This window comes from Aulonocara stuartgranti, assembly GCF_965226115.1.
Source record: "Aulonocara stuartgranti genome assembly, chromosome: 20".
NCBI lineage: Eukaryota > Metazoa > Chordata > Actinopteri > Cichliformes > Cichlidae > Aulonocara > Aulonocara stuartgranti.
In genome coordinates this window covers 27421957-27437500 of record NC_138956.1, presented here as the reverse complement: position 1 = coordinate 27437500, position 15544 = coordinate 27421957, and the positions used below count along the sequence as shown (strand labels likewise).

At 40.1% G+C, this 15544-nt stretch overlaps 1 protein-coding gene across 5 annotated transcripts in view; it reads right to left on the bottom strand.

Annotated features, from left to right (window-relative positions):
* LOC309697365 (uncharacterized protein) overlaps window positions 1-14474 on the bottom strand; it is a 21070-nt gene extending 6596 nt beyond the window's left edge. For 2 of the 5 annotated variants that reach the window (XM_082519231.1, XM_082519232.1), the window contains exons 1-23: window positions 14020-14474; window positions 13130-13238; window positions 12677-12839; window positions 10719-10911; window positions 9857-9953; window positions 9707-9768; window positions 9327-9441; window positions 9031-9092; window positions 8260-8356; window positions 8110-8171; window positions 7730-7844; window positions 7434-7495; window positions 6663-6759; window positions 6513-6574; window positions 6133-6247; window positions 5837-5898; window positions 5066-5162; window positions 4916-4977; window positions 4536-4650; window positions 4240-4301; window positions 3571-3673; window positions 1769-1833; window positions 1-684 (exon numbers count right to left, since the gene is read on the bottom strand). The exon at window positions 1-684 is cut by the window's left edge and continues 1303 nt beyond it. In XM_082519231.1, coding sequence (XP_082375357.1) covers window positions 1-684; window positions 1769-1833; window positions 3571-3673; window positions 4240-4301; window positions 4536-4650; window positions 4916-4977; window positions 5066-5162; window positions 5837-5898; window positions 6133-6247; window positions 6513-6574; window positions 6663-6759; window positions 7434-7495; window positions 7730-7844; window positions 8110-8171; window positions 8260-8356; window positions 9031-9092; window positions 9327-9441; window positions 9707-9768; window positions 9857-9953; window positions 10719-10911; window positions 12677-12839; window positions 13130-13232 — 2655 coding nt within the window. In that variant the 5' untranslated portion in view covers window positions 13233-13238; window positions 14020-14474. Of the gene's footprint in view, window positions 685-1768; window positions 1834-3570; window positions 3674-3827; window positions 4138-4239; window positions 4302-4535; window positions 4651-4915; window positions 4978-5065; window positions 5163-5836; window positions 5899-6132; window positions 6248-6512; window positions 6575-6662; window positions 6760-7433; window positions 7496-7729; window positions 7845-8109; window positions 8172-8259; window positions 8357-9030; window positions 9093-9326; window positions 9442-9706; window positions 9769-9856; window positions 9954-10718; window positions 10912-12676; window positions 12840-13129; window positions 13239-14019 lie in introns of those variants that run through there. The other 3 variants (XM_082519233.1, XM_082519234.1, XM_082519235.1) reach the window with 2 other exon arrangements.
* Between the last annotated feature and the right edge of the window lie 1070 nt (window positions 14475-15544).

Here is a 15544-nt window from a genome sequence, read left to right as displayed (position 1 = left end):
CTCTGGTCTTAAAGCACATCTTTTCATATGCCGAGAAACTTCTTTTCTGGATATCATACCCTTACAGTATAAGCAGTACTCGTATGTCTCAGCGCTGCTGCTGCTCTTTTTTGAGATCCTTTTCACTTTAAGACAACCTGATCCTGTGGTTTTAACAGCAGAGTTGTGCTTGAAGTTACCAAGGTTTCGTAACCTTTCAAGATGAACTTTTCTGTCCTTTGATGATTTGGGTAACTGAAGCACCTGGGCGACTTCAGCATTTTCATTTACATGCGTCTCCAGATGACGTGCAAATTTTGTTTGAGGTTTTCCACACACAAAACAAAAATTGACTGTGCTTTTGATTAATTTTGTTGACTTGGTTGGGGATTCATTTTGGCTAATATCCACAGTACTCTTTTCGCTACATGCATCTTTTGTTTTCTGCTGGCATGACTCTGAGCTGTCTGGTTCTTGGTCGGGATGAAGATCATCAGTAGTTTCAAGATCATTCAAAATGTGCTCAAAGTTGTTCTTAACATCCATGGTCTGTTCTTTTTCAGCAAAAGTAACGCATAAATCAGGCATGCTAGCAGCATGGGAGTTTTTTGATGGTCCAGGTAACTCAATAGACAACTCTGTTCCTGAGCTTTCTGAATCTGATGCAGAATTTGGGATGTATTCTTCATCAGATGAGACATCACCCTGTTCGTAGATACAGCATAGATTAAATAACAGAAATAAACATGGGAAGGATAAATGCTAAATTGTTCACGTCACAGAGCTCGGGACGTAAACCAAAGTCTCTAGATGTCTTAAAAGTACTAAGAAATACCTCCTGATTTAAAGAAGAAAATGTGCAGCAGATATGTATTTTGTGCAAGTATTTTGATTCTGCTTGATCAATTTGCAATCTGTGATCGATTCAGTACTTTTTTGATATTTGTCCCATTTCTAATATCCAATTTATATTTTTTGAACAATGACATTAACAAAAAAAACAAACACAAAACAAAAAAAACTAAGACACCAGCCCTAACCTGGTCCCGGAGCCCCTCCCACAATGACCCCCACAGATCAAAATTTGTAAAACCTTTGAGACTAGATTGTATGAAACTGTTTTTTTTTTTGTTTGTTTTTTTTACAAAGGATTATAATAAAATCTAAGTAATATTTTTACAATGTGTTTATTTCTGGCCTCTCTCACATAACTTCTACACTCTATCCAGTCCAAAATCTCTCTGCTTTCAATTCTCTATCTGAGACAACACTTACAAAACTGATTATCCTTATAATTTTGTGATGAAAGAAAAAGGAAGAGCAAGCAACATGTGGCAATCTTCACGAACTGCATCTACGTCAATATTAACTATATTATAATGAAGCCTGCGTAAATTCAACCTGGGAGAAACACCTGCACATCATCTCCATCATCATCATCATCATCTCAACTCCCTTCAGCTGCTCACTCTGGCGCAGCCAATCCGGAGCTCCCTCGCACCTATGCCTCCATTCAGCATCCGGGCATTTAAGCTCTTTCACCCATAGCTCGGCCTCTCAGCGTTTTCGCATCCCTCCACCACCCCTGCACCCCCATGCTTGCCCCCTGCCTCCATACCACCACCAGTGTCCAGACCCCAGGGGAAGACCTCCTACTTCAATCAGCAATGCTTTTATCAACAGTTTTCCCGCCGGGGTCTGACCGCCAAATATTTAATGTTCAATAAAGCATGTCTAATTCTTTCTCCGTATCTGAGTCTTTCCAGGTTGAATTTCACTGTACACTTACGTCGGACATATCCCAGTCTTCTGAAGATGTCTGGAGGCAGATCTTATGCCACACACAACGGCATTCTACAAATACAAAGAAACCACAGCATTAGACAACAACCGATGATTCATTAAGTTATAATTTAAAAAGTAGCGATCCCACACGTCACAAATTATATTCACTAAGACCACTAAATATAAACAAGCATAAAGTGAATTTAAAACCAACGCATAATTCAGAATAAAAAGCAGATTTTTTTTTTAAGTTTAAGACACATTTTAAACTTATGAATATGATATACTGAATCATCCTAATAATAAATTTTTTCATCAGATTTGAGATATAAAACATTGTTATTTTAAAAACAGACTAATTGACAGACAGACAGACAGACAGACAGACATACATACATACATACGATCTAATGAGAAACAGAAAAGCTAAAATGTTTATCCTACATTAATTAATAAGGATTGAGATGAAAAGGACTTCTACTAAAAAGTCATTGAAAATGTGTAGAGACACCATCAAGCATTTGTATTGCAAATTGCCTGATTGATCTATTGGAATAGGTCTGGATTAATCAGACCCAGTACCTTATTGGGCTTCCTATATTGACATTGTAAGAAGTTTGCAAGTTTGATGCAATGTTTACTCAAAGGGTTTATTATCATCAAACATCATCTTCCAAGTTTGTGTGTATATGTGTAATTACAGAATGACAAACAGACTTGAGGGCAGTTTACTTCATACATGTTGATACTCTCTTAAATATAATTAAACATTTGTGCATTTTGCTTTATCTTTATATAACAGATCAAATCAGGAACTGTGGTTTTTGCATTGTAACATCACAAATAAGCTAAATCAGCATTGTCAGTACGCATGCACGACGCGGCCGGGTCAGAGTACACCACTACCCACGATGTAAAGGCTGAATTATACTTCTCCGTCAGATATAGGCTTGGTTCTTTTAATACATCCATGGATATAGGCCTACGGGGAAGTGCTGTGCCAGGGTTGCCAGACGTCAGTGGCCAAACCCCGCACGAGCGTCTCCGGGCACCACAGAGGCTGATGGCTCCGAATATGAGGCTTTGAAAGTGAAAGTTTATTTGCAGCTGTTGATTCATTGTACCAACCTTCCCTCAGCTCTAAGGGATCTGGAATTGTCATCTGACAACTGTCAGTCTCGATCTCGAGCAGAGACTTATATCCAAGGTAGCATAGCCTCCCACTCCTGCTGTTTTGTTAAAACTATAGGGGCTTTTTGTAGTGAAAACGCCCAAGCGAGGGCCACGAATTCTTTCTTTCTCTTCCCAGCAGCACTGTATCCCCGTTTCGTACCAAATTCTTTTAAAACATTGACTTTAGGACGCTCAAAATATTCAATATCGCTATCACACGCGGCAGTGTTTACTGTTTACGATGCACGCTGGGTAGTCGTGACCCTTGACCCGGACCGGCATGCCTTGCGCGCGGTGAGATGCTTATTTAGCTTATATGAGCTTGATGTTGAAAGAGTGAAACAAAGATTTAAAGTTGTAAAGTTCAACAGTCTAATCAACAAAGAGTAAGAGGGCAATATACATTATTACAGTATGTTCTCTGTTCTCTGCCACACTAAGCAGACAAACTCAAATGCATGATATGTGATAGTATCTGCCATTACACTGTGTATCATTGCAATGGTTTGAATTGATAAAACTTTGAAGTGATTTTTTTTATTCTTTACATATGAAAATGTAGACCTGACTCATGGTAACTTATGGTATAGTGAAAAAATGCATTAATTAACACAAGATAAATAATACACTTACGCTTGCATCTTAGACCGTGCCATCTGATAGCTGTCAAAGGTGAATGGCATATCCCGCATTTGTCAAGTTTCACCGATTCAAATACCAGCCTATGAATTGTACACTGGAAAAAATTAAAAACATGAAATGAAACATAAAACATTGTTACCCAAATATTTTATGACGAATTAAAAATAATGTTTGACCATTTTACATATTTTCTACCAATCCTTCAGGAGAGATTGAAAGGGAGATAGGAGTTACTTTTTAGATAAAATAGTGAAGCATATCTATTCAATTCCTGAGATTTGTGAGTTAGAGAGAGGGGAATCTATTTAGATGAAGCAAAAGTAAAATACTAAGAAGCTAAAGTGACTGTGAGTAAAAGGTGCATGTATATGTCTGACACAGAAAAACCCAAGGTTTACAAGGACACTGGCCATCAGCCTCATAATGACATCCGAGCTCAAACTGATGCTTTCACTGTTTCACCTCCAGTGTGTGGCCACTCAGTAAAACACACTTGTTAAGGGGACACTGTGGTTAGAAAAGACCTCCTGTTCTAAATAGAGGACATTTCCACCACCGCTGCCAGATGTTTGCTAAAATACTCAAAATGGAGTTTCATGTAAACACCATAACACTTCTAACCATTGGTCAATTTTAAAACAAAGGTCAATTTCAACTCACCTCACAAGCAGAGTCGTTAGGCACAGCTCTGGATGATTGTGGCACCTCTTTCGATTTGCTCTCTGTACAAGGGAACATAAGGAGATTCAGTGCTTGACTTTCGTTAAGTCAAAAAAAACACATCTACGCATAACGCAATCAATTCACATCCCTGACTGTTACAATTCTACTCAAAATATCCATCAAGACACTATAGAATCATCAGAAATGTCCCAATACTGGCACATTTTTCATGCAGCAAACCTTCAGGCATGTCATGCATTGCCAGAAGTTAACAACATTTACTCAAAACTGACCACTGGTAAGTTCTTCTGAGAACGCTTGGGGTGACAACTCCTGATACTGGACACCAACTTCACCAATTAACTCTTTCAGAGAAGAAGTGCCACGCTGACCTCCAACAGAATGCACCTAAAAAGATGCAAAGATGAACAAGCATCAATGGTACAGTGTCCATCTGATCAAGAGGGACACTCTCAGTCAAACCTTAAAACACCCAAATGATGTTGAGAGGGAAATGCAATGTTAAATGATGACTACCTGTACTTACAATGATTTAAAGACTGCACATGCAGTATAATTGTAATCAATTGATAAACATGATCTTTACAAACCACACTATTTACCAAACTACACATTGATACAATCTTTAGTAAACAGATGAATCCATGCTAACCTCATGCTCAGAGTTGTCTGCTGTAGGTCTAGATGACTGACACTCTGCTCTTAATTCTCTGTCTGTAGAAGAGAACACAAGACATGGAGACATAGTGCTTTGCAAGACCCCAGGGTTTAACAGGTAGTGCTTACTCAAGCAGGGACTCACCTGTGAATGAGTCTGTAGAGATCACATGGTGCTCCACGTCATGGGCAATAGGCTCTGCAACACACTGTTGACCAGAAGGGATGCTTGCGATCTTTAGCTGGGTATGAAAAGTAGAACAAATATTGTAAACATCTGGCAGCTACAGTGGAAATGTATTTAATCCACTACAAGTGGTCTTTTCTAACCAGTGTCCCCTCAACCCGTGTGTTTTTCTGAGTATGCCAAACACTGGAGATGAAACAATGAAAGACTCAGTTTGAGCTCAGATGTCAGGACAGTGTTCTCACATACCTTGAGTTTGTCTGTGTCAGACACACACACATAGTTAAGCATTTTCTGTTTCACCTTCAGTTAAATACAGTTCTAACTCTCACCCTAACTGCAAGGAAACAGAGTGATTAACCCTTACCTAGTTAAGTGAAGCCAAAGTAAGACAATACTAAGAAGCTAAAGTGACTGTGAGTAAAAGGTGCATGTATATGTCTGACACAGAAAAACCCAAGGTTTACAAGGACACTGGCCATCAGCCTCATAATGACATCCGAGCTCAAACTGATGCTTTCACTGTTTCACCTCCAGTGTGTGGCCACTCAGTAAAACACACTTGTTAAGGGGACACTGTGGTTAGAAAAGACCTCCTGTTCTAAATAGAGGACATTTCCACCACCGCTGCCAGATGTTTGCTAAAATACTCAAAATGGAGTTTCATGTAAACACCATAACACTTCTAACCATTGGTCAATTTTAAAACAAAGGTCAATTTCAACTCACCTCACAAGCAGAGTCGTTAGGCACAGCTCTGGATGATTGTGGCACCTCTTTCGATTTGCTCTCTGTACAAGGGAACACAAGGAGATTCAGTGCTTGACTTTCGTTAAGTCAAAAAAAACACATCTACGCATAACGCAATCAATTCACATCCCTGACTGTTACAATTCTACTCAAAATATCCATCAAGACACTATAGAATCATCAGAAATGTCCCAATACTGGCACATTTTTCATGCAGCAAACCTTCAGGCATGTCATGCATTGCCAGAAGTTAACAACATTTACTCAAAACTGACCACTGGTAAGTTCTTCTGAGAACGCTTGGGGTGACAACTCCTGATACTGGACACCAACTTCACCAATTAACTCTTTCAGAGAAGAAGTGCCACGCTGACCTCCAACAGAATGCACCTAAAAAGATGCAAAGATGAACAAGCATCAATGGTACAGTGTCCATCTGATCAAGAGGGACACTCTCAGTCAAACCTTAAAACACCCAAATGATGTTGAGAGGGAAATGCAATGTTAAATGATGACTACCTGTACTTACAATGGTTTAAAGACTGTACATGCAGTATAATTGTAATCAATTGATAAACATGATCTTTACAAACCACACTATTTACCAAACTACACATTGATACAATCTTTAGTAAACAGATGAATCCATGCTAACCTCATGCTCAGAGTTGTCTGCTGTAGGTCTAGATGACTGACACTCTGCTCTTAATTCTCTGTCTGTAGAAGAGAACACAAGACATGGAGGCATAGTGCTTTGCAAGACCCCAGGGTTTAACAGGTAGTGCTTACTCAAGCAGGGACTCACCTGTGAATGAGTCTGTAGAGATCACATGGTGCTCCACGTCATGGGCAATAGGCTCTGCAACACACTGTTGACCAGAAGGGATGCTTGCGATCTTTAGCTGGGTATGAAAAGTAGAACAAATATTGTAAACATCTGGCAGCTACAGTGGAAATGTATTTAATCCACTACAAGTGGTCTTTTCTAACCAGTGTCCCCTCAACCCGTGTGTTTTTCTGAGTATGCCAAACACTGGAGATGAAACAATGAAAGACTCAGTTTGAGCTCAGATGTCAGGACAGTGTTCTCACATACCTTGAGTTTGTCTGTGTCAGACACACACACATAGTTAAGCATTTTCTGTTTCACCTTCAGTTAAATACAGTTCTAACTCTCACCCTAACTGCAAGGAAACAGAGTGATTAACCCTTACCTAGTTAAGTGAAGCCAAAGTAAGACAATACTAAGAAGCTAAAGTGACTGTGAGTAAAAGGTGCATGTATATGTCTGACACAGAAAAACCCAAGGTTTACAAGGACACTGGCCATCAGCCTCATAATGACATCCGAGCTCAAACTGATGCTTTCACTGTTTCACCTCCAGTGTGTGGCCACTCAGTAAAACACACTTGTTAAGGGGACACTGTGGTTAGAAAAGACCTCCTGTTCTAAATAGAGGACATTTCCACCACCGCTGCCAGATGTTTGCTAAAATACTCAAAATGGAGTTTCATGTAAACACCATAACACTTCTAACCATTGGTCAATTTTAAAACAAAGGTCAATTTCAACTCACCTCACAAGCAGAGTCGTTAGGCACAGCTCTGGATGATTGTGGCACCTCTTTCGATTTGCTCTCTGTACAAGGGAACACAAGGAGATTCAGTGCTTGACTTTCGTTAAGTCAAAAAAAACACATCTACGCATAACGCAATCAATTCACATCCCTGACTGTTACAATTCTACTCAAAATATCCATCAAGACACTATAGAATCATCAGAAATGTCCCAATACTGGCACATTTTTCATGCAGCAAACCTTCAGGCATGTCATGCATTGCCAGAAGTTAACAACATTTACTCAAAACTGACCACTGGTAAGTTCTTCTGAGAACGCTTGGGGTGACAACTCCTGATACTGGACACCAACTTCACCAATTAACTCTTTCAGAGAAGAAGTGCCACGCTGACCTCCAACAGAATGCACCTAAAAAGATGCAAAGATGAACAAGCATCAATGGTACAGTGTCCATCTGATCAAGAGGGACACTCTCAGTCAAACCTTAAAACACCCAAATGATGTTGAGAGGGAAATGCAATGTTAAATGATGACTACCTGTACTTACAATGGTTTAAAGACTGTACATGCAGTATAATTGTAATCAATTGATAAACATGATCTTTACAAACCACACTATTTACCAAACTACACATTGATACAATCTTTAGTAAACAGATGAATCCATGCTAACCTCATGCTCAGAGTTGTCTGCTGTAGGTCTAGATGACTGACACTCTGCTCTTAATTCTCTGTCTGTAGAAGAGAACACAAGACATGGAGGCATAGTGCTTTGCAAGACCCCAGGGTTTAACAGGTAGTGCTTACTCAAGCAGGGACTCACCTGTGAATGAGTCTGTAGAGATCACATGGTGCTCCACGTCATGGGCAATAGGCTCTGCAACACACTGTTGACCAGAAGGGATGCTTGCGATCTTTAGCTGGGTATGAAAAGTAGAACAAATATTGTAAACATCTGGCAGCTACAGTGGAAATGTATTTAATCCACTACAAGTGGTCTTTTCTAACCAGTGTCCCCTCAACCCGTGTGTTTTTCTGAGTATGCCAAACACTGGAGATGAAACAATGAAAGACTCAGTTTGAGCTCAGATGTCAGGACAGTGTTCTCACATACCTTGAGTTTGTCTGTGTCAGACACACACACATAGTTAAGCATTTTCTGTTTCACCTTCAGTTAAATACAGTTCTAACTCTCACCCTAACTGCAAGGAAACAGAGTGATTAACCCTTACCTAGTTAAGTGAAGCCAAAGTAAGACAATACTAAGAAGCTAAAGTGACTGTGAGTAAAAGGTGCATGTATATGTCTGACACAGAAAAACCCAAGGTTTACAAGGACACTGGCCATCAGCCTCATAATGACATCCGAGCTCAAACTGATGCTTTCACTGTTTCACCTCCAGTGTGTGGCCACTCAGTAAAACACACTTGTTAAGGGGACACTGTGGTTAGAAAAGACCTCCTGTTCTAAATAGAGGACATTTCCACCACCGCTGCCAGATGTTTGCTAAAATACTCAAAATGGAGTTTCATGTAAACACCATAACACTTCTAACCATTGGTCAATTTTAAAACAAAGGTCAATTTCAACTCACCTCACAAGCAGAGTCGTTAGGCACAGCTCTGGATGATTGTGGCACCTCTTTCGATTTGCTCTCTGTACAAGGGAACACAAGGAGATTCAGTGCTTGACTTTCGTTAAGTCAAAAAAAACACATCTACGCATAACGCAATCAATTCACATCCTTGACTGTTACAATTCTACTCAAAATATCCATCAAGACACTATAGAATCATCAGAAATGTCCCAATACTGGCACATTTTTCATGCAGCAAACCTTCAGGCATGTCATGCATTGCCAGAAGTTAACAACATTTACTCAAAACTGACCACTGGTAAGTTCTTCTGAGAACGCTTGGGGTGACAACTCCTGATACTGGACACCAACTTCACCAATTAACTCTTTCAGAGAAGAAGTGCCACGCTGACCTCCAACAGAATGCACCTAAAAAGATGCAAAGATGAACAAGCATCAATGGTACAGTGTCCATCTGATCAAGAGGGACACTCTCAGTCAAACCTTAAAACACCCAAATGATGTTGAGAGGGAAATGCAATGTTAAATGATGACTACCTGTACTTACAATGATTTAAAGACTGCACATGCAGTATAATTGTAATCAATTGATAAACATGATCTTTACAAACCACACTATTTACCAAACTACACATTGATACAATCTTTAGTAAACAGATGAATCCATGCTAACCTCATGCTCAGAGTTGTCTGCTGTAGGTCTAGATGACTGACACTCTGCTCTTAATTCTCTGTCTGTAGAAGAGAACACAAGACATGGAGACATAGTGCTTTGCAAGACCCCAGGGTTTAACAGGTAGTGCTTACTCAAGCAGGGACTCACCTGTGAATGAGTCTGTAGAGATCACATGGTGCTCCACGTCATGGGCAATAGGCTCTGCAACACACTGTTGACCAGAAGGGATGCTTGCGATCTTTAGCTGGGTATGAAAAGTAGAACAAATATTGTAAACATCTGGCAGCTACAGTGGAAATGTATTTAATCCACTACAAGTGGTCTTTTCTAACCAGTGTCCCCTCAACCCGTGTGTTTTTCTGAGTATGCCAAACACTGGAGATGAAACAATGAAAGACTCAGTTTGAGCTCAGATGTCAGGACAGTGTTCTCACATACCTTGAGTTTGTCTGTGTCAGACACACACACATAGTTAAGCATTTTCTGTTTCACCTTCAGTTAAATACAGTTCTAACTCTCACCCTAACTGCAAGGAAACAGAGTGATTAACCCTTACCTAGTTAAGTGAAGCCAAAGTAAGACAATACTAAGAAGCTAAAGTGACTGTGAGTAAAAGGTGCATGTATATGTCTGACACAGAAAAACCCAAGGTTTACAAGGACACTGGCCATCAGCCTCATAATGACATCTGAGCTCAAACTGATGCTTTCACTGTTTCACCTCCAGTGTGTGGCCACTCAGTAAAACACACTTGTGGAGGGGACACAAAACAGATAAGCTTGCAATCATCACTTGGGAAAGTCATACAAATTCAAGATTTAGTTAAACCAGATTGAATACCACCAAGAGGACATTTAAATATTGTAACTAGGGCTGAAACAACTAATCGATTAATCGACAACTAATCGATTATTGAAATAATCGTTAGTTGCAGCCCTAATTGTGACATCTAGATATGTAGGTTTTAAACAACAATTCATAGGGGGAAATTTTTTTTTAAATGACCCACCTTTTTCCGCCAGGGCCATTCTTTCCCACCATAGTCATAAGTAATTTCACTTCCTGCCGCAATTTCCTTCAGTGCAAAAAGGCAGAGATGTGGCTTCCCTTCTGCTTCAATCAACTTCATTCTGCAATTTGGTGTCCTGTGTTCATCGTTTACTAGTCGCCCAAATGACCCATCTTCAAGTGCTCCATCAATACTGCAAATTTGGAAACATACATTAAACAAACATTTATAGTGACACGCCTATGAACTATACTATAATTTTTAAGCACCAACACAAACACAACATCCAATACAAGTTTAGTTGTTAAATGCATAGTTGATAAGTTAAAGAGGGTCCATCAGTCAAGGACGCGTTGCTTTCTGACTGAGATAAGTGTTTGCGCTTCTACTTGTGCTTAGAGCTTAAACGTGGTTTTGTTGTACTGTCGCGCTGACCTTGTAGGTGTAGGTGTGGCTGTGGCTGTTACTCTTCTCTTCCTCCTCTTGCCCACTACCTGCTCTGTGCTGCTGCTTGCGCGTGGCCGCTGATTAGACCTTGTGCAATCTACAGCTAAGCGCAGCCTGGTGCGCACTGCTCCGCCAGGTGAGTTGAATTAGAGCAATCAAGGGCGGGCGTGCCTAGTAGACTTAAAATGCATGCAGCAGTCATTTGACCCGAGCGTGACATGCTGAGAGGACAGCAAACCAAGCACAATCCACTTTGAGGAAGACTTTGAGTTAGACGGGCTATCGGTAAGCTTGGACTCATATTTGCTGCTTATGTTTGGGAACTATGGAAGCTCAATTGTGGAAATGTATTTATGCTTTGGGAAATAGTTACTGCATTTAAGTTTAAAAAATTATATTGATATTAAAATAAATGTTTAAGTTTGAATAAACTGTTTATGTAGATAGTGTTTCCCACACTTATGTTAATTAATACTAAAAGCAATTACCCCAAATCCTTGGTTAAATCTTAAAACTAGTGTAAATATGTTTGGTTTAATTTAAGGAAAATAATTCTTTGTAAAAGAAAATCCTTGGTTAAAGTCTTTATTAAAATATTTGTAAACTCTAAAATGTATACTTTAAAAATGTAATTGTTACAGAAAGTGTAAAAAATGCAAGGTAGACCAGTTTATTTCATCTTTGTTGTTTGAAATTACTCACCTCTGATTCAAAAACTAATGAATGTAAAACTAAAACTAGGATAAATGATAGTTTAGACAAAAGTGGCTTTACTGAAGTGTATATTTTTGTTATTTCATTTGTCTTCTGTATAATGCATTTAATTTATCTGAATGATTAATGAAATGTTCTTTATTTTTTGTGTTGAAAGGTTTTTCACCTATCCATCAAGCCATCCATCTACCTACCTCACAGACAGAACACTTGACATGTACTATTTTGGCATTGTACATATTATACAGTAATTTTGGACACAGTATAACAGTGCACGAGTCTCCGTGTCCACATGTGCCAAATGCGCACAGACACAGGGCCGCTCATTCAGCCCTGGCCATTTGAATTTTCTCTTATTATTTTCTCTTATTATTTTCTCTATCTCTATATTATATTTTAAATCTTCACAGCAGCGTGAGCACACTGTCTTAGCTGTAAAATGTAGGCTTATATTATTACCCCTCTAACCCCGTACATTACGCCCGTGAGTGTGTATTAGAGAAGGCACACACAGGCTGAATACGGGGACTAACGGGCCCTCAGCATATGTGGGAGTCCCGTCAGTCCCCAGTACTGCGAGTTCCCGGGGACCACAGGGTCACCGGGAAATGACGGAGCCTCAGTAAGAATGAGATCCTGCTATTCCACGGGTCCGTCACTCCCCCTTCTATAGATTCTGGGGACTGACGGGGCCGGGTACTAGAGGTAAGGACTCGTTAAAGAGCAATATGAGATGTTTGCTTCAGAAATCCTGACCTTGCAATAGAAATGTAAACATTCAGTCATTTTGAATTTACCACAAAGTCTTCTGCTTCCATATGAATTCAAACATGAAGACTGAACATGCGCTGGGGTACAGGTTACGTCTGTGTTCAGCTTCAGTTGCATCAATAAGCTCCCCTCTATACTCGACCACGAAGTCTCCTTGTTTGAAATTGGCTAAAGTGAAGATGCCACGACCTGAAGACACAACCATATTAGAGACACAGGCGTGGCAGCACTGCAAATAATCAATTCATTAAATATGTATATCTGTAAATTGCAAGTATGCAATGTTGTGCTTTTTTTCAATTCTACATATATAATAAAGAAAACATGTCCAAGTGCAGAAAACATAAATAGCCAGGCTCGCTAATAACTAAATTATTATTAAAATACCTTTAATTTTAATTTATATTGATGTTTGTACAGGTCACCACTGGTGATGCGTAACCCCTCAGTCTAGCCTGCAGTGTGTCAAAGTCACTCACCTTTAACTGAATTAATAAATTTGATTTCTAACATTGAATTCTTGTCTCTTCTTGCAAGGATGTGATTAATGGCATCCTGAAGGGGAGTGGTTCTCCGTGACATGATTTGCTAAGGAAATCAAGATAAAAATGTAAACAACATCAAAACTTCAAGCCTTTATGCTTACAAGGGCATTAGTAAAGCTGAATGAGAAGCACCCCCCCCCCCCCCCCCCCCCATGTTAGCGTATTATTAGTTTAAGGTTATTTTAGTTTGGTGATGAGTGCTGGAGGGATTCTGATTAACAGATAAATGGATGGGGGCGAGGCTGTATTTGTGCAGATTAACTTGACTGTGTTCCACCTGTGTTGATTAAGTCAAGTTTCTGACATGCTCCACCCAATTTTTCTTATTTCACTAATAGCATGGATACTGAAACTGTTTCAATTGAGTTCTATGCTTTCATTACATTCACATAACAGACACAGACAAGGCTGATGTCTGAGTTGTTTTAACAGAAAGCATGCACTTGCAGATATTAAAGATACTTAAATGTCCTAATTTAACTAAAGCCTAACTCTGACTTAGCCTAAACCTGTCTGTCAAACTAAGCTTTAGATCTCTCAGGAATCATGTGCTTCATCAACACAACTATAAGAGCAAAACAAATGTTTTTTTTTTTACAATATTTTATAAACAAATGTGTGCAGAGTGACACCAATACTGTCTCAATTTAATTTCATAAATCTACAAGAGTTTATTTGTATTTGCCTTCCAATGTTTCCTTGGTATTTGGGCAAAGATCATCTAATAGCAGTAGCAGCCATTTTACATTAAACAAGTGATCTTGTCGTGAAAAAGGCCTTCTTTCAAACTCAGTGAAACATCACACACTTGTGTAATTTCTTACCTTGAAACAAGTGATGAGATTAGGCCAGGGTAAAAATAACCCTGGGACAGTCCGGGAATCCCCGCCCCGCGTGTTGCTGTGACCTCCGTGAACCGTTCCGCGTGCTCCGGCCCGCTCCGCCGTCCTCACCTCGTTGTGGTCCGGTCCCCGCGGTGCGCTCTCCGCCGTATGCTTTCCACCGTACCTCGTCGTTCCCTCACCTGCCGCCTCACCACGGCTGTGCCTACTCTGAAGCACTGTGTCTGTCAGAACGCCCGTCTTTTAAAAGTTTTATAATTACCTTCTTACCTTTTCTCCAAAGCGTGTCAAAACTCTGCCAAAATTGATGGATGAATAAGAAGCGCCCAATCAGTCAGTCTAAATCATTGATGTAAATATCAATGGTCTAAATGGGTAATGTTAAAATGCGCATGCGCAGCTTCCAATTTCGCGCCATGTGTATAATTTCCCGCGCTTGTGTGTGCGGCATGCAGGGACAACTCCAACCGACAGGGGGCAGTGGCGGACACACAAATATACAACATATGTCAAGTTTTTGGTTTACAAAGACTTTTGAGAAAAACACTTTTTGGGTATTAAAACATGCCCAGAAACCATTTTAAAAGGTCAATTTTATGAGGACAGCAAAATGTCCTCCTGTAACAGAGGGTCCTCATAGCTCTTTGATTTGTCTTGAAAATTGTCCTCCTAAAACGAAAAACAAACACACACCTACATACACACACACACACACACACCTACATACACACACACCCCCTCATACACAGGCAAGGTACTCTTTGTGTGAATGTAGACGTCATATGTTAATGAACCTATGCATATTCATGTAACCTCAATAAAAGGACAGTGGTACGGGAGAACGGACGAGAGCAACTGGGGTCAAGCGAAGGGACGGCGCTTTGTCCGGTTCTCTCCCGTATACGAGTAACATGAAGAACTTGCCTACTTCGTGTCTTGCTTTGCGGTGTAATTATATTGTCTTCAACGTTCCAGCGAATAGGTTTATGCTACAAACCTATCAATTGTCCCCTTAGCAGTCGGATCTGTGTCCATCAACTCGTCTATCCATCCGCTTTGTGGAAGTTCGAGGGAGGGGCTGAATGACTTTTTCACAAAGTCCCGAACCTGGAAATATCTAAAGTAATTAGTCTTGGAGGAGATTCCATAGTCCTTTTCCAGTTGAGCAGCAGACATAAAAGTACCATTTTTAAAAAGATGTTTGACACATTCCACCCCAGCTCTATGCCATTCCCTAAAGGCTGTTCCCCCGAGGGCTGGGGGAAACAAGTGATTTCCATAGATGGGAGCAGATAGGAGGACGTTTCTGTTTTTAAAATGTGATCTCAATTGAGTCCAAATTTTCAAAGAATTAGATACCACCGGGTTGTTTGTGTAAAGATGTTTGCTCAAGGGTAGAGGAGCGCAGACCAGGGAGCGCAGGGACACTGGGCTAGAGACATACCTTTCCATATTAACCCATATTGGGGTTTCATCCTCATCTAACTCTTTGACCCAAAATAACAAC